General features: G+C 43.7%; 1 protein-coding gene across 1 annotated transcript in view; it reads left to right on the top strand.

The window, feature by feature from the left end:
• Positions 1 to 21865, top strand: part of NCR3 (natural cytotoxicity triggering receptor 3) — a 37017-nt gene extending 15152 nt beyond the window's left edge. Inside the window, exons 2-4 of the mRNA XM_061622122.1 lie at positions 17781 to 18134; positions 20659 to 20781; positions 21679 to 21865. Of these exons, the coding sequence (XP_061478106.1) occupies positions 17781 to 18134; positions 20659 to 20781; positions 21679 to 21740 (539 nt within the window). The 3' untranslated portion in view covers positions 21741 to 21865. The remainder of the gene's footprint in view (positions 1 to 17780; positions 18135 to 20658; positions 20782 to 21678) is intronic.
• The last annotated feature ends 5537 nt before the right edge of the window (positions 21866 to 27402 follow it).

Below are 27402 nucleotides of genomic sequence, written 5' to 3'. Positions count from 1 at the left end.
CTTCCTCCGTATGAAGTGAAATGTCTACCTGAACCTCTCTCTTGCCCATTCTCTCTCGCACTTGACAGAGCAGGCTCTGGTCCATGAAAGCTTAATGCCACAATAAATGTTAGACTTGAAGGTACCATAAGACTCTTTGTTGCTTATGCAGCATTTATGACTCCTTAAAAGGCATATACACGAACAGAAGAAAGGCTCAATATTAATAGACTGCAGCGATATGTAAACTGATGTCAGTAATAATTCTTTTATTTACTCACCGTAGGAAAAAAAGAAATTAGGATGTGCCAGACTTTTGCTTTAAACACAGAATCAAGTATGACAAGATTCAGCAATGTATTTGGGTTGTATCAAACTAAGTCATATTCAGAGCAGACCTACTGAAATGAATGAACCTAAATTAGTCATGTCCATTAACTTAAATAGGTCTACTTTGGGACCAACACTGAATATTTTATTTCCCCCTCCACCTGTATCGGTACATTTAAAAAACCTCACACTATGAGAAGTTACTTTGATGATTTTACACAGCCCTTCTTATGAAACATTTTTACGGTTCTAGCATTTTTTAAAGCTATCTGTTCACTTTGGAGGGATGTCACTTCAAGCTGCCAATGAATCATTGCCCGTGTAGGAAATGAAGAATATTGTGTGAATTGTTTGCAGGGCACTTTGAGGGTAAAGTGGCTTGCCTCCATAGCAATCTTGATGCCCCATCTACATCTACTGTAGCCCCCAGTGAGGTGTACAGTGCAATGTGTGCCACAACTTATTGGGATTGGTTTCAGTTGATGCAGCCTGATGACGTGGATAAGGTGCTTGTGATGATGCGGCCAGCAATGTGTCCTCTCGACCCTTGCCCTTCTTGGCTTATTTAAGCTTGCTGAGGGGGTATGGCTGAGTGGATCCAGGATGTGATCAATGCTTCTTTCTGAGAGGGAGTGGTCCTAGCTGCCCTGAAAGAGGTGGTGATCTGACCGCTCCTGAAAAAGCCCACCCTGGACCCATTGGTTTGTTTTAGGGAAGGTGATTGAGAGGGTTGTGGTGCAGCAACTGCATGTTCTCTTGGATGAAACAGATTGTCTTGACAAATTCCAATCTGGGTTCAGGCGTGGTTATGGGACTGAATTGGCCTTGGATGCCCTGATGGATGACCTTTATTGGAGAAAGGACAGGGGGAGTGCGACCCTGTTATTCTTACTTGATCTCTCAGGGGCTTTTGATACCATTGACCATGGTATTCTTCTGAGCCAATTTTGTGAGCTGGGTATCGGCGGCACTGTTTTACAGTGGTTCCAATCCTATCTCTAGGTTCGTTTTCAGGTAATAGCATTGGGTCTTTCAGTCCCCTGGCAGTTGTGCTGTGGGGTGCTGTAGGGTACCATCTTGTCCCCCATGCTGTTTAACATCTATATGAAGCCCTTGGGAGCAGTCATCAGGAGATTTGGGATGAGGTGTCAGCAGTATGCTGATGATACCCAGCTCTATTTCTCCATAACATCTGAATCGGGAGAGGCCGTGCAAGCCCTGGACCAGTGCCTGGACTCAGTGGTGGGCTGGATGAGGGCCAATAAACTGAGTCTGAATCCTAGCAAGATGGAGGTGCTGTGGGTTGGTGGTTCCTGAGTTCGGATAATTGGTCAGTTGCCTGCTTTGGATGGGGTCGTACTTCCTCTCAAAGAGCAGGTCTGTAGTCTGGGGGTGCTCCTGGATCCATCTTTGTCACTAGAGGTCCAGGTGACCACAGTGGCTAGGAGTGCCTCTTACCAGCTTCTGCTGGTAAGACAGCTGCAGCTGTTTCTGGACCAGGATAGCCTGACCACTGTTGTCCAAGTACTGGTAACCTCCAGGCTGGATTACTATAATGCACTCTATGTGGAGCTGCCGTTGAGGTTGGTCCTGAAACAGCAGCTGGTGCAAAATGTGGTGGCACAACTGCTCACTGGGGCAGGGTATGGCCAACATGTTACCCCACCACTGAAAGAATTGCACTGGCTGCCCATTAGCTACTGGGCCAAGTTCAAGGTTCTGGTTTTGGTGTACAAAGCCCTATGCAGCTTGGGACCAGGATAACTAAAACACCATCTTGCCCCTTATATACCCAGTCGATCATTGCGCTCTGCAGGTGAGGACCTTCTGCAGATACCATCTTATCAGGAAGTCTGCTCCACACAACATAGGAAGTGGACCTTTAGTGCTGTGTCACCAACACTTTGGAATTCCCTCCTCTTAAATATTAGACAAGTGCCATCTCTGTTATCTTTTCAGTGCCCATTGAAGACCTTCCTCTTTCAACAAGCCTTTTAACTATAGGCCTTATCCCAGATTGCATCTGTGTTGGAATTGCTTTTGAAGATATTTTTAAAGATGTTTTTTTAAAGATGTTTTAAAGTTTTTTCTTTTTAAGATGTGTTTTGCTTTTAAGATGTTTTGAAGTACCTTTAGTGTTTTTGTTTGCCGCCCTGGGCTTCTTCTGGGAAGAAGGGTGGGATATAAATTAAATAAATAAATACATGCTACTTTTGTGTGTGTGTGTGGGGTTCTATTTATATGCTCATAACAGCTACATTTCCCCCCCAATCTGAGTTTATAGATTCTCATGTCCCTGGTATTATTATAACCTGAAGACCGTTCAGGTTATTTACTTTGAGATCAAAACAAGTCTGTCTCTGACCAAGTTACTTTGTTTACTCTGGCAGCCCAGAAATATAGGAAGAATTTCCTTGAGATTAACAGGGCACATCTGAACCTGATAGTTTGGTTTATGCATTCCTGCAATTGAGACATTGTTTTGCACGCTTTCAGAATTGTGTAACGATCTCTGTAGTGACCTATGGTTAACCAAATAAACAGCCATTTCCTTGCTGTTAAAACAAACCACAGGACTGGATAACAGAGACGAGATTCTCTAAGGCATAGTGAAGCAGCTCCCTCAGAGCCATAAGAAATGGTACCGTGAAGTGGGGATGTCAAAGGATACCAGTCCAGGGCTGTAAGCTAGGGTTGTGGGGGGGGGGTTATAGACCCTTTACTTTTTTGGGAGCAGGGTCTCAGCCAGGTCCCTATGTAAGAGCCAATGAGCATGAAATTGGAGTGTTTTAGCCACTGAGAAGAGTCCTTGTCCTTTCGTGCTGATAGGAGCTAATCAGAGTGAAAGGAGGCGAGTCAGCCACTGAGAAGACTCTTCTCAGCAGCCGACACACAGCCTCCCCTTTCATGCTGGTTGGGTCCTAGGGATGTCTGTTGTAGTGGAGTGTGGACTCTGAGATGGCATGGAAAGAAAGGAAAACAAAGGAAAATGGAAAATGGGGCATGCCTGAGAGGGGGTGTGGTGTGACTGCCATGAAGAGACCCTGCACTTCTGAATTTGCCACTACACTACTGGATACCACACTGAGCAGACACAGAAGAAGAAATTGCTGCAGTTCACATGTGGGTCTGTGTTCAAGAACAGAAATCAGTCCAGTGAATATGATCAGTATTTGTTCACATTGTTGTTGGTTTTAAGTCTGTAAATGATACATAATTGATGACTTTATTTTATTTATTACATTTCTATCCCACCTTTCCTCCAAGGAGCTCAAGGTGGCATTCCTGGTTCTCCCTCCTCTTCATTTTATCCTCACAACAGCCCTCTCATATATTTTCACTCTCATATATTTATTTATATGCACATTTCCCCTTAATATATGCATTTTTGTAAACACTGATTGGCAAACTGCACTGCAAAATTCAAATAAGTGCAAAGTTTGAAGGATGGCTGGGTTTCGATTCTCATATTGCTTGGGAAATTGCAGATTTGATATATTTGGCTTGAAATGTGAACTGAATTGCAATTCTTACCCATCCTTACTGTCTATTGAGGTGAGACATATTCGCAGCCTCTCAGGGAAGATCCTTCTGAGTACAGCCTGGTTCGGCCTGCCCTGATTGGCCACTGGATCTTCCTGGGCAGGAAGGAACATAAGGGGGCATCCTAACTCAGTGGTGCGTTGACTGAATGATAAGAGTAACCCTGTTGAGGTCTATCCCTGGAAATCAAAGTATTCCAGATAGGTTTGCCAGGTCAGAAGCATCCCAAACCCTGAGATTTCAGGGGCGGATCTGAGTAATGTCACAGGGGCGGGCCTGAGTAATGTCATTAAGCATGATGCATTAAGCATCAACCACAGCTGCTTGGAGCATATAATTCAAATAAAAATATTTATCTGATTGGAAATTTATATAGAAATCTTAGCTAAAAGATGGAGCCTGGGTAGGGAACATTTAATCTAGCCTGCTTGCCTCTGGCAAGAAGGGTTTAAGTGCTCTCAGGCCAGGCAAGTCACCAGAAGGCCATTGTAGGAAGAAAGGAGCCTAGTGTTGTGGAGATGTTAGATGGGAGCACTCAGGGATAAAGATGGATCCCCTGAAGGCTGCAATTCTAAACACACTTACTAATGGACTAAGCCCCATAGACTTCAATAGGACTTACTTCTAAATAGATATGGTTTGGATTGTACTGTGGGTAAAGCTTGATCAGGGATCCTCCGCAAAAATATCCATATCCAAGCAGGGTTGGCAACCCCCTGCCTGGAAGGACCTGCCCTTACCATTTAACTGCTCCAAACTTCTTTACAGATTTGACCCTTCACTTCAGAAAGAGGTCTGAGAAATGAGTAAGAGTAAGAAGATTCTCTACCCTTGTCTGTCTACTTTGTGGGCTGCTACAAACTCACTTTGACAGCCAACCCAATTCCAGTGAATAATAATTGTCAGAGAGAAAACACACTTGGTTTTGTCTACCTCCACAGGCAGCAGCTTGGGAACAACAATTGCAGTCACACTTCCAAATATATGAATTCTCTTTTACCACGATTGGGCAAGAAACAAACATTCATGCAACAAAGAAGGCGCATCATCAGTGGGTTTAAGGGGGTTGAGCTGAGCGCATGGAACCACTGTTGTTGCATCTATGGATGTAAGGGAGTGAGGTTAAAGGTAAATGAAATGCAAATAGAAGAGAAAAACAAAAGACAGTGATGATTTCCTAAATGCAATATCATACCAACCGCAACAAGATTCCAATGGGTAAGGCAGAAAGCTCAGCATCCCACAACCAGTCAGGATTCCTAACCAAAAACCAAAACTAAACAAATCCTGGCAGCCAGTCAGCCAAGATCACAGAAATCCCTGTGCAGTACAACTTGACTTGGGAGCTGCTGTTAGTGCAGAATGCTGTGGCACGATTGCTGACGTGAGTGAGACTCTATCAGCACATAATACGTCTGCTCTGAAATCGCACTGGTTGTGGATTTGCTACCAGGCCAAGTTCAAGATGTGCTTTCCATGTTACAGGTGCCACATAGTACTTGCTTTGCTCTTGCAAGAAATCAGTCCTTTAGTTATTGACATAAGACGGATGCCTTCATTGTACTCTTTTCAGCACCTGCTAAAAACATTTTTGTTAAGGCAAGCCTACCCAGGCATGTAGAATCTATTGTGTTTTTTATCTGTTTCTAACTCATTGTTGGTTTTATTATTTTGAATATTTATAAATAACTGTCTTTAGTTGTTTTTGTCAAATAATTTTGTTTTTTATTCCTTTTGTAAACCGCTTTGAGTTTTTTTACAATACAGCATTATATAAATGTTGTAAATAAAATACATAAATAAATTTTGAAATCACTGTGGCCCTTGGGTCTCTTTCTGCTTTTAGGAACAAAGGAATCTACCTTATACCAATTCAGGCCATTTGGTACCATCTAGTTCAGTACTAATGACATGGACTAACATTGGCTGTCCAGGATTCCAGGCAATAATCTTTTTCAGAAATTGAATTTTGGACCTTCGCATGCAAAGCATGTGCCCTACCACTGAGCTATAGCCCTTCCCCTGTTTAAAGTCTGATAGTGTGAAATCAGACACTTATTGGGACATAGTATGAAGAAATATTTATATAAGCATGACTGTCAAAGATGCTTATTTACACAACCTGTAAAGACATTTATAGTATAATCCTATGTTTGTTTACTCAGAAGCAAGTCCCAATGTATTCAATGGGGCTTACTCAAGCAGGGAAGTGTGCACAGAACTGCAACCTCAAGTGATAAGGAACTTCACTCACCCAACCCAAAATTCAGAATCATGCCACTTTATACTTGTTTTTATGCCACTGTTTATACTTTTTTATGGTTATTGGATTTTAAAGGGATTTATTTCTTATTGTGAGCTGCCTTGGTTTCCAGTTGGCAACCCTACCTCACAGGGATGTTGGAAAGACTCCAGATACACACATACACACACACTGGAGATGTATTTATTTATTTATTTATTTTATTAATTATATTTCTATACCGCCCAATAGCCGTAGTTCTCTGGGCGGTGCACAACATAAAAACATCCAATATACAGGTAAAACATATATAAACAACTTAAAAACAGTATACCAAAAGTAGTAGAACATAATTAAACATATAAACAACTACTACACAAGCCTAAAAATATTAAAAGCGTATTAAATCAGTTAAAAGTATTAAGATGTTAAGATGTTAAGTAATTAAGGTTACTAAAATATTAAGAGCGTAAGTGCAAATGTAGGTGGTAAAATAGATGTTATAAATGTTGTTAAAATGCCTGGGAGAACAAAAAGGTTTTTACCTGGCGCCAAAAGGACAGCAATGTTGGCGCCAGGCGTACCTCATCAAGGAGAGAGTTCCATAGTTCGGGGGCCACCACAGAGAAAGCCTGTTTTCTTGTTGTCACCTTCTGGGCTTCTCTCTGGGTGGGCCCCCGAAGGAGGCCCTTCGATGTTGAACGCAGAGTACGGGTAGGTTCAGATCAGGAGAGGCGTTCCACCAGGTATTGTGGTCCCAAGCTGTGTAAGGGTTTATAAGTCAAAACCAGCACTTTGAATTGAGCCCGGAAGCATATAGGCAGCCAGTGCAAGCGAGCCAGAATCGGAGTTATATGTTCGTACCTCCGAGTCCCTGGTAACAATCTGGCCGCTGCATTTTGCACGAGCTGCAGCTTCCTAACTGTCTTCAAAGGCAGCCCCACATAGAGTGCATTGCAGTAGTCCAATTTTGAGGTTACCAGTGCATGGACAACTGAAGCAAGGTTTTCCCTATCCAGATAGGGGTGTAGTTGGGCCACCAACCGAAGTTGATAGAAAGCATTCCGTGCCACCGAGGCTACTTGTGCCTCTAGTGACAGGGATGGTTCTAAAAGAACTCCCAAACTACGGACCTGCTCCTTCAGGGGGAGTGCAACCCCGTCCAGAGCAGGTTGAGCCTCTCCCATCTGGTCAGGGGAACCACCCACTAACAGCATCTCAGTCTTATCTGGATTGAGCTTCAATTTATTCACTCTCATCCAGTCCATTACCGCAGCCAGGCATCGGTTCAGCACCTTGACAACCTCACCTGAAAAAGATGAACAGGAGAAGTAGAGCTGCGTGTCATCAGCATACTGGTGACAACGCACTCCAAAACTCCTGATGACCGCACCCAGCGGCTTCATGTAGATGTTAAAAAGCATGGGGGATAGTACTGACCCCTGTGGAACTCCATATTGGAGGACCCAGGGTGCCGAGCAAAACTCCCCCAGCACTACCTTCTGGAGACGACCCGCTAAATAGGAGCAGAACCACTGCCATACAGTACCTCCAACTCCTAAATCAGCAAGTCTCCCCAGAAGGATACCATGGTCGATGGTATCAAAAGCCGCTGAGAGATCAAGGAGAATCAACAGGGTTACACTCCCCCTGTCTTTCTCCCGACAGAGGTCATCATACAGGGCGACCAAGGCCATCTCAGTGCCAAAACCGGGCCTGAACCCCGATTGAAATGGATCTAGATAATCGGTCTCATCCAAGAGTGCCTGGAGCTGGTCTGCGACCACTCTTTCTAGAACCTTGCCCAGGAATGGAACGTTCGCTACCGGCCTGTAATTGTTAAAAGTTTCTGGGTCCAAGGAAGATTTTTTCAGAAATGGTCTCACCACCGCCTCCTTCAGGCAACCAGGGACCACTCCCTCTCGCAATGAGCCATTAATCACCTCCATGGCCCAGCCAGCGGTTCCAACCCTGCTAGCTTTTATCAGCCAAGAGGGGCAAGGATCCAGTATAGAAGTGGTCGCATGCACCTGTCCAAGCACCTTGTCAACGTCCTCGAGCTGTGCCAATTGAAACTCATCCAACAAAACATGACCAGACTGTGCTCCGGATGCCTCATTTAAATCCACTGCTATAACATTGGAGTCCAAGTCCTGACGGATGCAAGAAATTTTGTCCTGTTATTATTATTATTATTATCTTTATTTATACCCGACCCTTTTTCCAAAACTGGAACTCAGGGTGGCTTACAACTAAAAATGGGTACATATAATTTAGACATATAAAAATCTACATTTAAAATAGAATTAAACTCATTACAGCATTAAACAATTAAAACAATTAAACATCACCTAAAAATACCTCTAGAAGTCCTGTCTTAAACAATTTCTGCTCCAAAAGCCTGCTGGAATAAATAAGTCTTCACCTGTCGACAAAAGGACAGTAAAGAGGGGGCCATTTTTGCTTCCCTCGGAAGGGAGTTCCAAACCCTAGGGGCAGCTGCCAAAAAGGCCCTATCTCACGTCCCCACCAATCACACTTGTGACGGTGGTGGGACTGAGAAGAGGGTCTCTTCTGAAGATCTCAGGGCCTGGGTAGGCTCATATAGGGAGATACGGTCTGACAAATAGCCTGGGCCTAAGCCATGTAGGGCTTTGTAGGTCAAAACCAGCATTTTGAACTGTGCCCGGAAACAAACTGGCAGCCAGTGGAGCTTTTGCAACAAGGGAGTTGTATGATCCCTGTAGCCAGCCCCAGTTAGTATCCTAGCTGCCGCTGGTTGTACTAATTGAAGTTTCCAAACAGTCTTCAAAGGCAGCCCCACGTAGAGCACGTTACAGTAATCTAAACGGGATTAAAGGCATGTATCACCGTAGCCAGATCAGGCGTCTCCAGGAACGGGTGCAGTTGGTGAACTAGTCTTAACTGAGCAACACCCCATATAATAATTTATTGTCAAAATGAGTTGGTCATTGCAGAACATTTAAAAAATAAAATAAAATCAGTATTAATTTCCTACATAATAAAAGCAGTGATACCTAAGTAAGCCCTGCCTTATTGCTTTAAAAATAGGATTGGAGAGCAAGAGAAAGATTTACAACACAAACACAATTCTTTGCTATGTTCACTCAAAAGTCCCATTAATTTACAGCACAATCCTAACTATGTCTAGTCAAAAGTAAGTCCTACTGAATTTAATGAGGTTTACTTTGGGTATGTGGGATTATCATAGCACCTTTACTCCCAAAAAAGTGACCATTGGATTAAAGCTAAGAAGGTTTTCAAAACACTGCCCTCTTCAACAGCCCAGGAAAATTTAAACTTGTTTGACTCCTGCACACAAGAGAGAAAAAGACTGAAAGCTATATACTTACTCAGTTTATGAGATTTTCAGATAAGTAGGAAAAAACAACATTTTTCTGTCCTTGCAATTGGGTCTAGCTATTGCCTTGTGAATCACAACCATGACTTCACTTATTGACTACAAACCTGAAAGGGTGGGGTTAGAGCAGCCAGTTATACACTCATTTAACAGAAGTTGGGGGGGCAGCTGACGTTTTGGTGTATATCTCTTGAACCAGACCACCTAGAATCTGTTCTTTTAAAATGAAAACTGAGATTCCGGAGATTAAGGTGTCTCAGCCAGAGACCCAGAGAGGACCCCAAAAATCCAGAGTCTCCAGGCAAAAACCGGAGACTTGACAACTCTAGTTCCAGATCAGTACTGGAGTGGTGATGAGGGGTGGCTCCATCTGCTCCCCAGGGTCTCCTGACTTTTCTGGGGTCAGGTCAGGGCCTGGCATGACACATTGGAAGGGGGGGAGGCCAGGCCTGTTACTTTTGTAAACCATATTCATATCATATTAAATAATATTAAAAACTAGATCCGCAGCTGCCCCCAGAGTTCATGGATGGTGAAACTGGGGAGGCCAATGTGCAGAATATTCTGCAGGGGAGGATTGAAATTCTCTTAACAATTCAGGAGGAGCTCAGAAGAGAAAGTGATCAAATGTTTGTCAGAGAATGCATTTGGCTCAGAATTCCCTAAGGGGTTCAAAACAGCCCAGGAAGAAATTGTAATTGGCTCATGGCCCTTGTGTTCTGCAGCCCTTCTCTACAGTTCTGAGAGTGAGTGAGTGTGTGTGTGAGTGTGTGTGTGTGTGAGTGAGTGAGTGAGTGAGTGAGTGAGAGTGAGAGAGAGAGAGAGAGAGAGAGAGAGAGAGATTTGCCTTGAAATTTGTAGCAAAGTCCTAGAGCTGTAATTCCAGAAACTCCATAGGAGGGAGGCAGATGTAGGCAGTTAACAGAGAGAACCAAAGCAAGGTTACAGGTCACCCAGCGCATCCCAAACTATATTTCTTAACTATAAGGCTGTGCATTCATTTCAGAATGTATGAGAAACTGGAACCCAATGGACTCCATTTAACTCAATTTTCATTCATTCCAAAACAAAAGTACAGAATAACAAATGGGTATATTTTTCGCCACTCACATATGTGCCTACTCATATTTTTCTTCTGTGGCTGCAGCAGCAATGGAGCTGATCTCTGTGGCCATTCTTTGTGGCTGCCATTTTTCTCCCAGAATGCCTGAGAATAATGTAGCATCCAGGGCATTCCTGGGGGAGCAGAGCAAATGGCATCTACCAGAAAGGTCTACCAAAGTGAGCTGTGCTGATGGGGCTGCCAATGGCAGTGAGAATAAAAAAGTGAAATGCAATGTGAAATTGCTGCAATTCAGCCATGTGATTTAACAAAACAAATTAGGGTTTAATCACAGAAGCAACTGGGATAACCAAATGGGGGGAGCAGAATTCTCCACACTCCTACACTTATACAATAATGCATTTTTTAAAATTTTGTGAAAATTCATCATAGTGTTCATTTCCCCCAATATATGCATTTGTGTACCACATTATTTTGTTGGAGAACTGCATCACAAAATTTGAAAAAGTGCAAATTTTGAAGGATGGCTGAGTTTTGATCCACATATTGCACCCTTCACTCAGCCTGGTGCCCTCTGGATGACAACTTGCATCGGCTCTAGCCAGCATGGCATAGTGTGCGTAGTATGCATAAACTGTTTATCTAAAGGAGCGCCTCCAGCATCATCAAATATGCCGCCTGATGAGATCAGCCACACAAGACCTTCTCTCGGTCCCGCCAGTTAAAACAGCTAGGCTGGTGCGGACCAGAGAGAGGGCATTTTCGATTGTGGCCCCCACCCTCTGGAATTCTCTGCCATGTGACCTTCGCCATGCCCCCTCCCTGGTAGGTTTCCGCCAAGTACTGAAGACCTGGCTGTTTAGGCGGGCCTACGGGACTTTTGGGTAATTTAGTTTTATTTGGTAAGATGTGGATGGGTTTAGATTAAGTAGAATCTGATGTTGTATTTGTATTTATATGTTATATTTTAATTTTCTGTACGTCGCCTAGAGTGGCCGTTAACTCGGCCAGATAGGCGACTTAGAAATAAAATTTTATTATTATTATTATTATACCAGCCAAGAATCTGGGAGCCTTGTTCTTTAACAGTTTCCATGTAGTCTTCATGGGCAGCGCCATGGAAAACACAATGAAATAATCCAACCAAGCAGTTAACACAGAGCAAGATATCCATATTTCTAAAATATTAAAGGCGCCATGGGCTCTCCCTCTCTAGAGGTCTCTAGAGTAAGCCCCATTGCATTAAATAGATCTTACCTCTGAGTAGATGAAGCTGTGAAGATTGAGGCTTAACTAGATTTCCTGCATTAAACAGCAGGTTGGACTGGGTGGCCTATTTGGATACTATGAAATGAATAAGCACATGAGGTCAGCTATTGTGGCAGCATTCTGTATTACTAACAGTCCCTCAAACTCCTCTTTTCTTTTTTTTTAGTACTGCAAGGGAACTTCCATTACATGCAGAATAGAGAAGTCTACAACAAAACATGCTCGTGCATGACCAGGCTTGTGAAACTGCTAAGCAGGGGATAAATGTGGAATGAAAGAAAAGCAAAGTTGAACATTTGAAACCCAGGCATTTGTAACATTAGGGTTCAATCAGAAAAAAAATTATTCATAGAGACAACAGAGAAGGAGGAGGGAAGTGAGGATGTCTAAGATGAAAGCTGATGTGTGACTATTAGAGGTGACCAGTAAGGCTGTGTTCTACCTCCACTGTTGGAGGCAGTATGCAAGTTCTGAACGCCAGTTTCTGGAAACCGCAGGAGGGGAGTGCTGTTGCATTCAGCTTCTGCTTGCAAGCTTTCCAGAGGCATCTGGTTAGCGACTGTGAGAACAGGTTGCTAGACTAGATGGGCCACTGGCCTAATCAAGCAGGGCTCTTCTCACATTCTTACTGTACCTCTTTTGGGACCTCATGATTAGAAGTCAGGATACAGTGCTCAAATCAGGAGAGGAGATGGTACTTAGGGTGCCCACTTCTCTCTCTCTCTCTCTCTCTCTCTCTCTCTCTCTCTCTCTTTCTCTTTCTCTTGGGTTGCCTCTAAATTGTCAGTATTTTTCAGGAGGGATTCAGTTGCTTACTGTAAATGTAGGTTTGCATAAATAAATTGGATTAAAGAGCTCTGGTGCAACAAATCCACTTTTTAAAAGAGTGGACTTTTTATGGTTAGGAAAATGATGGAGAAATGCAATAAAAAGTGTGAGATAAATGACTGATCACCCGGAAGGCATGCAACTACCATGCAAGAAAATCAGGATGAATGCTCATTATCATGTAACTTCCCTACAAACAAATGCTCAGTGAAGACCAGATATAATCTAACCTCTGCATAAGCTTTGTGCAAGCACTTCAAGATGAATGCTGAATAAACTGCTCATCGAGAGGTGCCCTAACCCTTTTCCTGATTCTCATGAGCCTCCCTACCACCACCAAGCAGGTGGATGGTAGGTGGTGGCTAGTAGCCACCAGCCATTCAGACATTTTTAATTATTAGCAGTGGAGGCTGTTCCATTAGGGTGAATGGAACACAGCCTCACCAACTTCAATCTGTCCTCAACCACTTGCCTGCCTTCTTACTTACAGCCAGTCCAGGAGTTGGCCCTGCCTGTCAGCTTCCTCTTCTGTACTCTCCATTTTGTCCTTATAGAACTCAGCAGGAGGAGGATGGGGACAAATCTAAATTAGTTGCCTCTGGCTCCACCCACTGTTGGTCTCCTTGCCTTCCGCCGCCCCTACCAGTCCCAATTAGAGTTACCAGGTCCCTGGTTTTCAGCCGGAGTCTCCTGTTTTTGGGGGGCCCTCTGGCTCTCCGGCTACCATCCCTTAATCTCCGGACTCTCAGCTTCAATTAAAAAAAATAATTAAGTTTCTAGATGGTCTGGTTCCCGAGATATACGCCAAAACGTCAGCCCCCCCGCAATTGTTTAATCTATTTAACTGATATGACACTGAAGTTGGTTGCTAGTTCCCAGTTCCTTATTTGCTTGAAAGTTCAAAACACTAAAAAAGAAGAAGAGTTGACAGCAACTTCAAACCAAACTTAACATGTCTCTGAACCCCAAAATATATGTTGGGGTACCCTGTATGATATATCACTGTGATGGGGGACTCTCCCCCTCAAGAATAACAATACATTTATGCAATCAAAATAATCAGGCTTCTGATATTATCATAAATACATACTAATATCATAAAATCATAAAAAATAAGTAACTGGTCTGCTCTGGGACAGGACAAATAATATACCCCAGGAAAGGGGAGGGTGTCCTCTACGAGATCCCACTGCATCCCGCCTGGCCCAGAGCTTCTGCTGGGTGCAGGGCACAGAGGAGGGCATCTGTGCAAAATCAAAGCAGACCAAAACATACAGGAAAAAATAAGTAACTGGGGGTGCCCACCCTAAAATCTGCTCTGGGCCAGGACAAATCATATACGCCAGGAAAGGGGAGGGTGTCCTCCACAAGATGCCACTGTGTCCTGTCTGGCCCAGAGCTTCTGCTGGGCGCAGGGCATGGAGGAGGGCATCTATGCAAAATCAAAATGGACAAAAACACATAGAAAAAAATAAGTAACTGGGGGTGTCCACCCCAAAATCTGCTCTGGGCCAGTACAAATCATATACCCCAGGAAAGGGGAGGGTGTCCTCTATAAGACGCCAGTGCATCCCGTCCGGTCCAGAGCTTCTGCTGGGCACCGGGCACACATGGGTGCATCAATGCAAAATCAAAATGGACAAAAACACATAGAAAAAAATTAATAACTGGGGGTACCCACTCCGAAATCTGCTCTGGGACAGCACAAATCATACACCCCATGAAAGGGGAGGGTGTCCTCTACGAGATGCCACTGCGTCCCGCCTGGCCCAGAGCTTCTGCTGGGCGCAGGGGATGGATGAGGGCATCTATGCAGACAGAAAGGGTAGAGAATCTTCTTACTCTTACTCCTTTCTCAGACCTCTTTCTGAAGTGAAGGGTCAAATCTGTAAAGAAGTTTGGAGCAGCACATTAAAAGATAAGGGCAGGGCATTCCAGGCAGGGGGTTGCCAACCCTGCTTGGATATGGATGTCTTTGCAGAGGATCCCTAGTCAAGCTTTACCGACAGCACAATCCAAACTATATCTACTCAGAAGTAAGTCCTGTTGAGTTCTATGGGGGCTTAGTCCCTTAGTACGTGTGTTGAGAATTGCAGCCTTCAGGGGATCCATCTTTATCCCTGAGTGCTCCCATCTAACGTCTCCACAACACTAGGCTCCTTTCTTCCTACAGTGGCCTTCTGGTGACTGGCCTGGCCTGAAGGCACTTAAACCCTTCTTGCCGAAAGCAAGTAGGCTAGATTAAATGTTCCCTACCCAGGCTCCATCTTTTAGCTAAGATGTCTAGCTTAATTTCCAGTCAGATTTTTTTTTAACTGTGCGCTCCAAGCAACTGTGGTTGATGCCTAATGTATCATGCTTAATGATACCACTTGGGCCTGCCCCGTGACATCACTTGCGCCCGCCCCTAAAATCTCAGGTTTTGGGATGCTTCTGACCTGGCAACCCTAGTCCCAATAGGCACCAGGCCAGCCACTGGTTATTAGATATGCAAATAGGGGTGAAATCCATTAGCCAGTTCCAGTTCTAAAGTATTCCATTGTCCTAACAGGCTGGCATCAATCTGAGTTCGTTCTTTATCCGCTAGTCACTGCTTATACCAATCTGTTTTTTTATCCTTGCAAAAAATACTGATATTAATATCAATACTTGTAAAGGAAATATCAATATTTTTAAAGGAAATATAAATAAATGAAACAAATGACATTATCGTTCTTAATATCAATATTTTAGAGGCTTTTGTAAAAATCCATTTTCAAACATGTGTTTGTTGTTATGTGCCTTCAAATCGATTATGACTTATGGTGACCCTATGAATCAGTGACCTCCAATAGCATCTGTCATGGACCACCCTGTTCAGATCTTGTAGGTTCAAGTCTGTAGCTTCCTTTATGGAATCAATCCATCTTTTCTTTGGTCTTTCTCTTTTTCCACTCCCTTCTGTTTTCCCCAGCATTATTGTCTTTTCTAGTGAATCATGTCTTCTCATGATGTATCCAAAGTATAACCTCAGTTTCATCATTTTAGTTTCTAGTGATAGTTCTGGTTTAATTTGTTCTAACATCCAATTATTTGTCTTTTTCATAGTCCATGGTATCTGCAAAGCTCTTCTCCAACACCACATTTCAAATGAGTTGCCTTTTCTCTTATCCACTTTTCTCACTGTCCAACTTTCATATCCATACATAGAGTTCGGGAATACCAGAAAATCGCTACATAAAAAATAAATCCGCAATGGTAGAGAATGAGCAAATTAATGAAAAATTTGGTACCGAATTGGGTGGAATTCTAGCACATCCCTATATACAAAAGCACAGCATTGGTTATCACTTCAGTTGACAGTCACACAATATGTTCCCACTGCTTCACTTCATTGTGACAAGCAATTGTGCTCCCACCCTTCAAATAAGCCCTCAGTTAGTTTCCATAGTGCACCCCTTCTATAGGCTAAAATGATCAGAGAGCCAAAGATGGACCCACAGAGGGGGAAAAAAAAGGAGGAATGAGTTTTATGTAGTTGCTTTCTTTATACGCCATGTATAAAATACTTTCTGTCAACTATTGGCTACTTCATCACATAGTGTCTGGCTAACAGCCTTTCCACATGAAGCATGCTCCATCACCATTATGAAATACTTCCACAAACTCAAATTGCAACAATAGTGTATAACAGGATGGGGGTGGGGCTTTGGGGCTTTGTCATTCATCCTTTTTTACTGACCCTCCCCGACATGTTTGGATATGTGATGCAGTGGAAAAGAATGAGAGTGCACAGATTCCAAAGAGTAATATTAGTAATTATTATTTTATTTATTAATCCCTTCCTATGAAGCCCCTCAAAGCAATTTCACCCATATAAAACATATATAAAACAATTGCATGTATAGAAACAGTTAAACAGTGGCATATATTTTATTCATTCATTTAACAAATGTATAGACCTCTTCCAACCATAAAGCCATCAAAGCAGTGTCCAAGGTAAAAACAGAAGAAAACACGAAAGCACACGCTCTAAAAACAATTAAAAAGCATTTCAGCAAACTCCAAAAGCAACAAAACAAATTAATCAGATATACAATATATAAAACAATTAAAAACATCACATATATAAAAAAAAACAGTTAAAACAATTACATATATGAGAACAATTTCAAATTCAATACAGATGTATATTGACTGGTATAAAAATTCTTCACTTAGAATACCTGTGGACAGAATGTGATAATAATTCTCAACGTTTATATGGCACGTTTCAAATGGTCAAAGTGCTTTCTGGATGTGATCTTAGTGAAGGCTAAACTGGACCTGAGAGCTGGATGATCCAGCCTTGTAAATAAGCCCACAAAACTTACTAGCCTGCAGAAATGTTTTCTGGCCTCCTAAGAGACTAGTAGCCTACCTTTCCCTGCTGGCCACAGAAGAAGATAAACCCCCTTTGTATGGAAACAAAGGCTAATAGTTAAAAAATAAGTGTCTTCTTCAAGTTGGGTGAGGAGAGGAGGGAAGGATTGGTTCCTCTTTGACCAGCCCACTCACCTGTCTGGAATTCCTGGCCACCTATAGCAGGTAAGGGCTGTGGCTCAGCGGCAGAGGGTCGGCTTTGCATGCAAGAGGTCCCCAGTTCAATCCCTGGCATCTCCAGGTAGGAAAGAGACCCCAGTCTGAAATCCCGGACAGCGACTGCCAGTCAGTGTAGACATTACTGAGGTAGATGGACCAATGGTCTGACTTGATGAAAGGCAGCTTCTTAAGTTCCTATAGCGATCAGGTGAGTTGTTCAATACAAGGCTGTTACAATGTAAAATTCGGCAGTGGGAGACAACTGGGGGGATGGGGGAAGGATAGGAAACCTTTGACCCTCCAAATGTTGTTGGGCTACATCTCCCTTCTTTCCTGACCATTGGTTGTGCTGGCTGGGGATTATGGAGGGCCACAGGTTCTCCACCTCTGTAGTGGGAGGCTGTATCAAGATGATTCACAAATATGTATTCATTGCACAAAACTGTACAGATAGACCTTAAGTCAGGCCAACATGGCCAATCATCAGGGATGATGGAAGTGGTAGTCCAGCAAAACTTTGGGGGGAGGGCACAAGGTCCCCACCTCTACTCTACCTCATGATTCTTCCATCCTTGTTCTCCTAGTTTCCCATGCTCAACAACGCATTGTGGTCTCCCAGCCCAGCTCTGCTGAAGGCACTGAAGGTGGTTCCATCACCTTGCACTGTTCCTACAACTCTACCTCAAAGATCACAGTTGGCAGTTACCGGTGGGTGAAGGATCCCAGTGTGACAGTCAGAAACACCACCCAGGAATTCCTGGGGCGAGTGAATCTTACCTCGGATCAGGGTTTCCTCTTGGAGAGAAGAGCTGATATAGAGATACAGGATCTGAGGCATTACGACTCGGGGATGTATAGGTGTGTGGTGAATATCCCAGGACTCGGGGTTACAACAGGGAATGGGACTGAGCTTTGCGTAGTTAAAGAAGGCCTAAAAGGTAAGTTGATGGGAAATCCAGGACACCTGGTTTTTGTGGGTGGTGGTGGTGGGTGTTACTTGTGAGGGGAGAAGAATCAGAGGTTTTGTGGGTTTTTGAAACAGGAATGGGGCATAAAGTGAGCGGGGCTCCAGGCCAGAATGTCTACATTCTTACAGAGTTAAACTCAGCAGGTTTAATTTGCAGTAGTGGTGTGTAATTTTGGCCCATGGTTAAAAAAGGACCCCAGGGTATGAATAAGCTTCACCACACCCAGCGTATTAATGGTTCCCAAAGACACCACTAAGCCAACAAAAGGGTAAGAATGCTTGTGCCTTTAACCGCAGCTTAATTTGCAGGAACAGGAACATGGGAAGCTGCCTTCTACTGAGTATCTAGCTTCAGTATTGCCTATGCTGAACTGCAATGGCACTCCAAAGTTGCAGACGGGAGATATTCCCAGCTCTACCTAGCGATACTGGGGACTGAACCTGGGAGCTTCTGCATTCAAAGCAGATGCTCTACCACTGAGGTACAGTCCTTTACCCCTAAGCTATGGTCCTCTGCTACTGACCTATGGCCCTTAGCAGCTGTTTGTTATGGATGTGATTCACTGTGGTATTTTGTGCCACATGGAGACCGTCAGATATTATTATGTCCCAGGCCATAGCATTTCATATTTTGTTAAATTAGGTTTCTGTCATCCCGATCTACTGTTTTGCCTCCTGTAAAGATCTCTGATGTCATTACAGTACTCTTGATGTTATCTCCATATGTTTCCCGATTGTCTTAATTCACAAGTTAACAGACCAGGTAACTGCCCATCAAGTGGCCATCTGTCCTCAGCGTTATTTTCGTTCTTGGATATGAATGATAAAAGGCAGGGCACTTCCCCACACACACACTGCAAGTCAATGAGGCTTGAACAGAATTTTATTTTATTGTTTTGCTATGATATAATAATGGATGAATACTATGATGAATGAATGATAAAAGGACAGGACAGATTCCCCCCACACACAAACAAATAAAGCAGGTATTTCTTCTTTTAAAAAGGAATGAACCAAAAAGTGATAATGCTGGATACATTTATTTTACTTTTTTTGCTTTCATTCCCCCCCTTCCTTTCACACCTCACTTCAGTGTTCTCAGACTTTTTGCTTCAGGCAACAGACTTCTAAACTGTTTTGATTGTTAAGCAAATGTGCAAGCCAGTTCATTGATTGGTCAAATTAATGTTAGTGGAACAAAGCTATCATTAAGAGTTGCCTCAGTTTGTTAAAGACATCCTAAGGTTCAGCAACATTTTTTTAAAAGAAAAAAATGGTATCAACAAAAGCACTAGCGGTCACTATAGTGACATCCAATCCTCACACCATGCAAACGATCAAATTATATCTGAATCCACACCCACATCTGAAAATAGCAGAATTCTTCACCATTCTTCATCTTTGTCTCCATGCCATGAAAACTGTCTCCTTTTTACTGCAGATCAAAGCTGCCCTGCTGAAGGCACAAGAACAGGCAAGGCCAGTTTTTGTCCAGTCGGTTGGCAACCCATAGGTGGGATAGTGGAGGCCACTTATCATCATCTCTGATTCTGTTAACTTAACATTTTAATCCAAATTTGCATCTATCCATATAAATTTGCATATGTGAATGTAAGACAAATCTGTGTCCTCTTTTGGGGTGTCCTCTTTTTTGGAGATATGTCAGTGGCCATCCTAGTAGTTACAGAATGGGAATAGGGAGGGTTTTTGGTCTGGTGGGCCAGATATTTTTCTCTCCCCAGCCCATGGGCCAACTTGGACAGATGGGTGAGGGCCACCCACCTGTCAATCACCTGACATCATGATGATGTCAAGAGACTGACAGGTGAGCAGTTGCACCCCTTGTCAAAGTCGACTTGCAGGGTTGGGGAAGCAGTCTAGTTTCCCAGCACATTCCTCTCAAGGAATGCACTGGTGAAGCAGCACCCAACATGATGGAACCGTGCAGGTGGGTCACCTGACATCACTGTGACACCAGGTCACTGGCAGGTGGGTGTCCCCACCCACCTGTAAACTTGGCCTGCAGGGGTTGAGGGAAAAGGTAATGATCTGCCCCACTGATCAGATCCAGTTCTCTACCCCTGCTCTATTTGAAAGTGCCCTCTATTTGGAAGACTGTCTAGTCCAAGTCCAGTTTAAAGATAATTAGCCGAGGCCTGGAAGTTGTCCATTAACACTTAGCAACTGTTCAGTAGACTGAGCAGGCTAACCTGGGGTCACCGTCTTCCCCACGATGGTGAGATGTAGTGTATTTCTATTTAAAGAGTATTTATTTTATAGATTTCTACAGCTGCAGCTATACATATAAATTAGCAGATGCAAATCTGTGTCCTCTTTCATCTTTTTTGGGGAGGAGATGCAGGTCCCCCTTTTGGGGGGGAGGGGGCAATGTATAAATGGCCACCCTTATCCTTTGTTCTGAGGACTGGCACCAAAAGCGAATGTCTTTGTGTTCCCCTCTACTAATTTGTTCTCTTGTGTTTGGAACGATCCAGGAACCAAAGTTGTGCTGCAAGGGGACATCATGGTGCTCATCTGGCTCCTCCTGCGTGCCGTCCTGTGCACCTTTGGGATTACCACGACTGCTCTGGTGACGCGTCTTTATTACGAGAAGACAAGTGAGTGTCCTCTGAGCCCCTTCCCTCTGCAGAACGGCAGAGGACGGCATTTCCCAGCCCATGTATATTTGTTGTTGTTATATGCCTTCAAGTCGATTTCGACCTCCAAGAGCATCTGTTATAAACCACCCTGTTCAGATCTTGTAAGTTCAGGTCTATGGCTTCCTTTATGGAATCAATCCATCTCTTGGTTTGGCCTTCCCAGCCAGCACTTTTTTTTGGATTGGAAACAGCCTCCACCCCCAACCTGACTGAGGTCCCCAAACTGGGTCCCTGGATCAAGCCAACCTGGGACACACCCACCCACCACCCTCTCCTGTCCTGGATTCAGCCCCAAATTCAGGGGCAAGGCTAATGTTCGGGGGCAAGACTTATGTTTAATTAAGCGTTTTAAAACCCTAATTAAACATATGATCAGGAGGGTGACAAGAGAAGGAGATGCACTGCATCTCCTCCCCCTAAACAAGAGAAGGGGGGTCAACCTGGAGAGTGCTGCTTAGCAACCATTTCCCTGCGGCGAAGGCACCCCATAGGTACCACCTGCCCCACCTCAGATCCAGCCCTGAATCAATTTGGGGTGGAAAGTTAATGTTTAATTAGGGTTTTTTTAAAAACCTGGAAACCCCGTTTTCGCTGAGCTAGGTTTTGACTTCTACATCAGGTGTGGGGCAGGTGGGCATGACTTGGCGGAAATGGCCTTACTGTTCAAATGTGATTTGTGGGCTGGAGGCTCTGCACCCTGATTTTGGGTTTTCCTGAACCTGCTGGTACTTCCCTCCTCCATGTGGCTCGGGTGTTGTTGTTATGGCTACATAAGGAGCCACACACTGAAAATGAGTTTGCTATTAGTACGTAAAATGATGACCTTCCTATTTACTCTTTTCTTCCTTATCCTAGTTCCACAGAACAGGCCATCACACAGCAGAGAGAATGAACATAAAGCAGGAAGCAGGAAGTGATAGCCACAGCAGCAAATGCACCAAGAACGGCCACAAATCATTCTCTTTTCCCTTTCCCCTCTTCGCTTGTCTAATCCAGTAGATCTCTTCTCTTCACAAACTGAGAAGCCTCACCACAAGAAAGAATGAACCCATCGGTGAATTCCTCCACTGCAGAGTGAACCCAAACCTGTTGAATTTGATGTTACAGTTGCAGTAATGCCATTGATTAGCCTACCCTGTAATAGTCTTGTGGCTATTTCAGCGGCAGCCCCCATTAACAGTGCTGGGCAACACCTTCCTGAACCTTCAGTTAGATCAGTTTCCTCAATTTATCCCCCCCCTCAAAACCTGGAAAATCCTGAGACAATCTGAGGATAGCCTTGCAGGGCTCACCCAACTCTACTGGTAACATATTTGAGGACAATTACCTTGTATGTATGTGTGTGATATTTGAAGGATGGGATATAAGCACAATAAATAAATAAATTTATAATAAGTAATATGACACAATTGTTCTAATCGATTATGTTATTGATAGAAATGGGCGAGTCCTGCAGGGCTTTCCTCGGAATGGACTGGAAGCTTTGGAACATATCTTTCTTGTTCTTCAAAACTCTCCTTAATATCTGGCTACTTTATAAAGCCTTTGGAGTAACTAGGCCTCAGGCTTGTCCCTGACTAAAATGAAACCTGCCTATAGCCCTCTCCAGCTAGGGATGGGGGAGGAATTTGATTCAGTTCCATTTAAAGCCAACTCTATCAAATTTGCACTTTCCAAAACAATATGAGAACTACAATACTGTCATTCTTCACAATTTACAGTCATCTGAATTTTGCAATGCAGTTCTTCAACCAATATTTACAAAATGCCTATATTAGGGGAATCTGTGCATAAAAATGCAAAATTGCATTATATTAGCAAAAATTGGTTGCAATAATGGGTACATTACTCAAAACCTCCTACAAAAATGAGTCTGAGAAATTCGCACTAAAATGATGATGAATTTTCATGAGGATTTTCTTTTTTTTAAAAAATGTCAGTTGCAGAAATGTGGAGAACTGAATTTAAGATTGGAAAAATGAGAAACTGGGAGAATTAAAACGGACAGATCCTTTCATCCCTGCTTCAGGCAAAGCAGCCATGAGATAATGTGGGGCTGGCTACCTCTGTCCACTTCATATTGCCACATGTGCCAGCAATTTTCCTGATCTGGTGCCACATGATCAGCTGAGTCTGAAGGTGGCCACTTTCATTGCAGAAAGGATTTCCAGCACAAACTTAGAACCCCTGATTGGCCAGGGATCCTGCCCCCCTGTTGGAAACCCTTTGTGCAATGAAGGCAGACCTATTCAGACTTAGCTGACCATGTGTGCTTCAGCTCAGGAGTGGTGGTGTTGGTATGCATGGAATCATCAAGGGAACAAAGCCTGCCCTCTGCATTTCTGCAGGCCTCTTTGTGTGTTTGCCTGCAAATGCCTGCAAAAAGTCTTAAGTGTGATTGTATTTGCTAGCATTTTATTCCTTGCTACCTCTGCCTTTCCAATTCCTTTCTCCATCACCCATGCATCACATACCCTAGGCTCTCCACTTTGCTTAGTTATCTCCTTCTCCCTATCCCTGCTGTACATTAATATACAAGTTGTGTTACATCCAAGTTGTATGGAGGGAAAGGTATGGAAAGCAGGTGGCCCTGAGAGCGGGGGGGGGGGAGGCAGAGCAATTAATCCTCTGTGCCAGTTCCCCATCCCTCAGAGTAGTTAGCCTTGAATGAAATAGCACTCTCCCACCTGCCATCCCTAGTAACTAGTCCTGCCTCTGTTACTGGATTTAATAGGCATCTGGTTGGCCACCGTGAGAATAGGGTGCTGGACGTGATGAGTCATTTGCTTGATCCAGCAGGCTCTTCTCATGTCTTATGACAAATTCATGGAGGACAGGGCTATCAATGGCTACTAGCCATGATGGCTGTGCTCTGCCACCCTAGTCAGAGGCAGCATGCTTCTGAAAACCAGTTGCCGGAAGCCTCAGGAAGGGAGAGTGTTCTTGCACTCGGGTCCTGCTTGCGGGCTTCCCCCAGGCACCTGGTTGGCCACTGTGAGAACAGGATGCTGGACTAGATGGGCCACTGGCCTGATCCAGCAGGCTCTTCTTATGTTCTTATGTTCTTAGGTGCCGCAGGATAAAAAACCTTCCAAATTGCAGACAACAGGTCCAGGGGCTTTTGTGCTACACCCTTTTAATATTGATTGGGGGAGAACTAAAAGGGATTCTCTTTTCGGGTAAAACTATTCCCTCCGATTGAAATATTGACTTGTCAGTTACATTTCCCTCTCCTCATCCTTTGCTCTCCCTTCTCTTATCATCCCACATTATTATGGGGCATTATTAATTACACTGTAAGCTAAGAGGCATTACTTTTACTTTTAGCAGTTGCTTCTCTGAAGCTTTTTTTTATGGTTGAATTGGCAAGGTGCCACAGACTGCTTCAGTGATCTCTGATTTGACTTATGCCACCTTGCATGCATCCTGCTTCCAATCTGACAAGCCCCAAATCCCTCAAGCCTTACACTTTAGCTCAGTACTCATCTGAATCCAATGAAAGCAATATTTGCTTTACTCTGGGCTAACAGGTGAAGCTCCTAATTTGGGGAACTCTTTGTTATGCTGAACCCTGTTTCTTAAGCCCTGCTTCCCCACTGAACCCATCTCATCACCAGCAAAAGGATATTACCAGCAGAGTAATAATATTGAAGAAGGTCAATTTTTTTCTTCACTCAGGAAACAAATTTGCCAGAACAGTACTGAGAAATATTGCAGAAAGGAAAACATACAGGCACAGTACAGATACCTGTAGGTTTTCTCTTTATAGAATCAGAAATTGATTTGCATCAAGGGATCAGCACAGGGGCAAGGGTCACCTGAGTGTCCCCCCCCCTCCCTGTACCATGGGCCTGTTCCACATCAGGCCTCTCTGTGGCTGGTTTTAGAAGAATCTTCTGAATGGTAAGACAGTAGAACAACTGCCTCAGATGGTGATGGACTTCACTGGAAGAATAAGTAGAGGTTTGGCAATCATTTGACAGGGATGCTGTAGCCGCATCCTGCATTGCAGGTCCCTCATCGATCAAGGATGACCTCCAAGGCCCTTTGCAAGTTTATAATTCTATATCAGGAGATTCAGTCATGGGTCCCCTATGTCTCTTCTAAGTACCCTTTGAAGAGGCACTCCCCATTTGCATTTAAAATCACATCCAGACTTTTAGCAGTTGCTTGTCTGAAGCTTTTTTTTATGATTGAATTGGCAAGGTGCCACAGGGTGCTTCAGTGATCCCAGTCTTAAAGCACTCTTATACCACTTTAATAGTCATGGCTCTCCACTCCCCACCCACCACCAAAAAAGAATCCTGAGAATTGTATTTGTTAACAGTGCTGAGAATTGTTAGGAAACAAACTACAGTTCCCAGGATTCTTGTGGGAAGCTACTTCCCTTGTCTATCTCCACTGTGCTACCTCCAGAGGCAGCATGCCTCTGAATGCCAGTTGCTGGGAATTGCATGTGGGGAGAGAGCACTGTTGTGCTTAGATTCTACTTTTGGGCTTCCCAGAGGCATCTAGCTGGTCACTATCCAGAGGCATCTAGTTGGTCACTGTGGGAATAGGATGCTGGACTAGATGGGCCACTGATCTTATGTTCTTGAGACTGACAAAGTAGCATAAAAGTGCTTAAAATGTATAGCATGAATGTGACTTAAGAGGATTTGCCATATGTATTAAAGGTAATTTAAAAAATTATATCTGGCACTTGTTTAATTGGAATACTTTTCTAATTGATAAAAATATTTTTAATAGATTCATCTAACCAGTTGACCAAACATAGTACCTCAAGTGGCATGGCTTTTATAAGTTTTCTTATCAGAAGGTGTGCATTCAAGTGAATCTGGTACCTCCATCTAGTTTCTCAATCTAGTGTCTCAACCTGGTTGCTCATTCTGGTGTTCTCAATCACTTTTCAGATATCTAAACGGATTCTGAATCCGCTATCCTGAATGCACAATCCTGAATCCCTTGAAAATCACAACAATCCACTGCCTTTTAAGGAATTCCGTCCACTCAGACAGAAATGTTATCTTCCCAGAAATGTTATCTTCCCAGAAATGTTATCTTCCCAGAAATGTTATCTCTATGTACTCAGTCAACTGAATCTAAGAAAGGATTCACTACAAATTGCATGGGGGGTGGGGGTAGCAGCACTGAGAGAGATTGTTCTTTGCTCTATGAAACAAAAGACTATAACAAAAATGACAGGTTCTTATGTGAGCAATAACAGCAACATGAACCTGACTAAGGGGACTAGACATGGAGAAGGAGAAGTCTCCTGTGCCTTTAACAGTAATGCAAAAGCAGAAATTTTCTCTGGTGTAGCTTTTCTTCTGCCTGCCAAGCTACACCTGCTGAAACTCCCACTTCCTGTACAACCGTCCTGTTCCACTTCACCCACTCAAGTCCTCCAAAGATTGCACCTCCTTGGAAGTAAGCCTCATTGAACTGAGAGGGGCTTACTTCCAAAGAAATATATATTGGACCAAGCTGCGCAGCTGATAGCAAAGCTCTCCACACATCCTCTCTTGGGTGGCATCATACAAACACATATGTGGCTTCTTGAACTCAGGTTGCAAAACCTTTTCAGTTCTGTTTCCTGAAAGAAAGATAAAAGGCAGAGGAGGCTGTGATGAGACTTCCTCCTAAGAGAGTGGAGAGAAGAACCCTGCTGCCTAGACAACCAGTTGCATACCAAGGACCCGCAAGCAATGGTCCACTGGCAAGAGGACCACAGGAAACTGCTTTATACTGAGTCAGACCCTTGGTCCATCCCGCTCAGTGTTGTCTGCACTGACTGGCAGAGGATCTCCAGGGTTCCAGACAGGGGACATTCCCAGTCCTACTTGCAGATACCAGGGACTGAAACTGGGACCTTCTGCATACAAAGCAGATGCTCCAACACTGAATAATGCCCTGGATCTCCTCCTCTTCGTCATCATTGCAACCTCCTTGTTCACCTGTGTCTTCTCCCGCTGGTCCAGATAACAATGGTGGAGCTGTGGATGCCACCAATGCCGGATTTATACACAAGCAAAACAAACGACAGCGTAGGCAGTGGGAGCTGGTCTATTGGGGCAAATGGGGCGCTGCTGCACTAACCTCAGTCTGCTCTCAGCCAGCCCCGCACCAGCTTGCCTCCTTACTTGCAACCAATCAGGGGGTGGCGCTGCATTTTTATTTATTTTTTAAGTATATTTGTATGCCGCTTTTCATCACCAGGTGACCTCAAAGCGGCTTCCATAGCAAGAACAAAAAAAAATGATAAAAACAATTCAGAACATAATAATAATAATAAAACTACAGCAGTATCAATAAATAAATACCACAAAATATCATCAAACAGGCTGAAATCTCAAATCAATCTAATCTGCAAAATCTAGAGAAAACATATATATGGAGGGAGGGAGGGGGAGAGAGAGAGAGAACAAATGTACAGTATGGTCCCATCATTGTTTAACAGTTCATATCCTTCAAAGAAGGCTGTAACAGGTTCCTTGGCAGCAGTGTCTTCCCCCAGTGTCCAGATAGGCTTGCTTCCATCTCCACGACCTCGGGCTCACTCAGCTGCTACTCCCCGGC

The sequence above is a fragment of the Rhineura floridana genome, chromosome 3 (genome assembly GCF_030035675.1).
Source record: "Rhineura floridana isolate rRhiFlo1 chromosome 3, rRhiFlo1.hap2, whole genome shotgun sequence".
Taxonomy (NCBI): domain Eukaryota; kingdom Metazoa; phylum Chordata; class Lepidosauria; order Squamata; family Rhineuridae; genus Rhineura; species Rhineura floridana.
The sequence above is the reverse complement of the archived record's forward strand: the minus strand, read 5'-3'. Positions and strand labels throughout refer to the sequence as shown.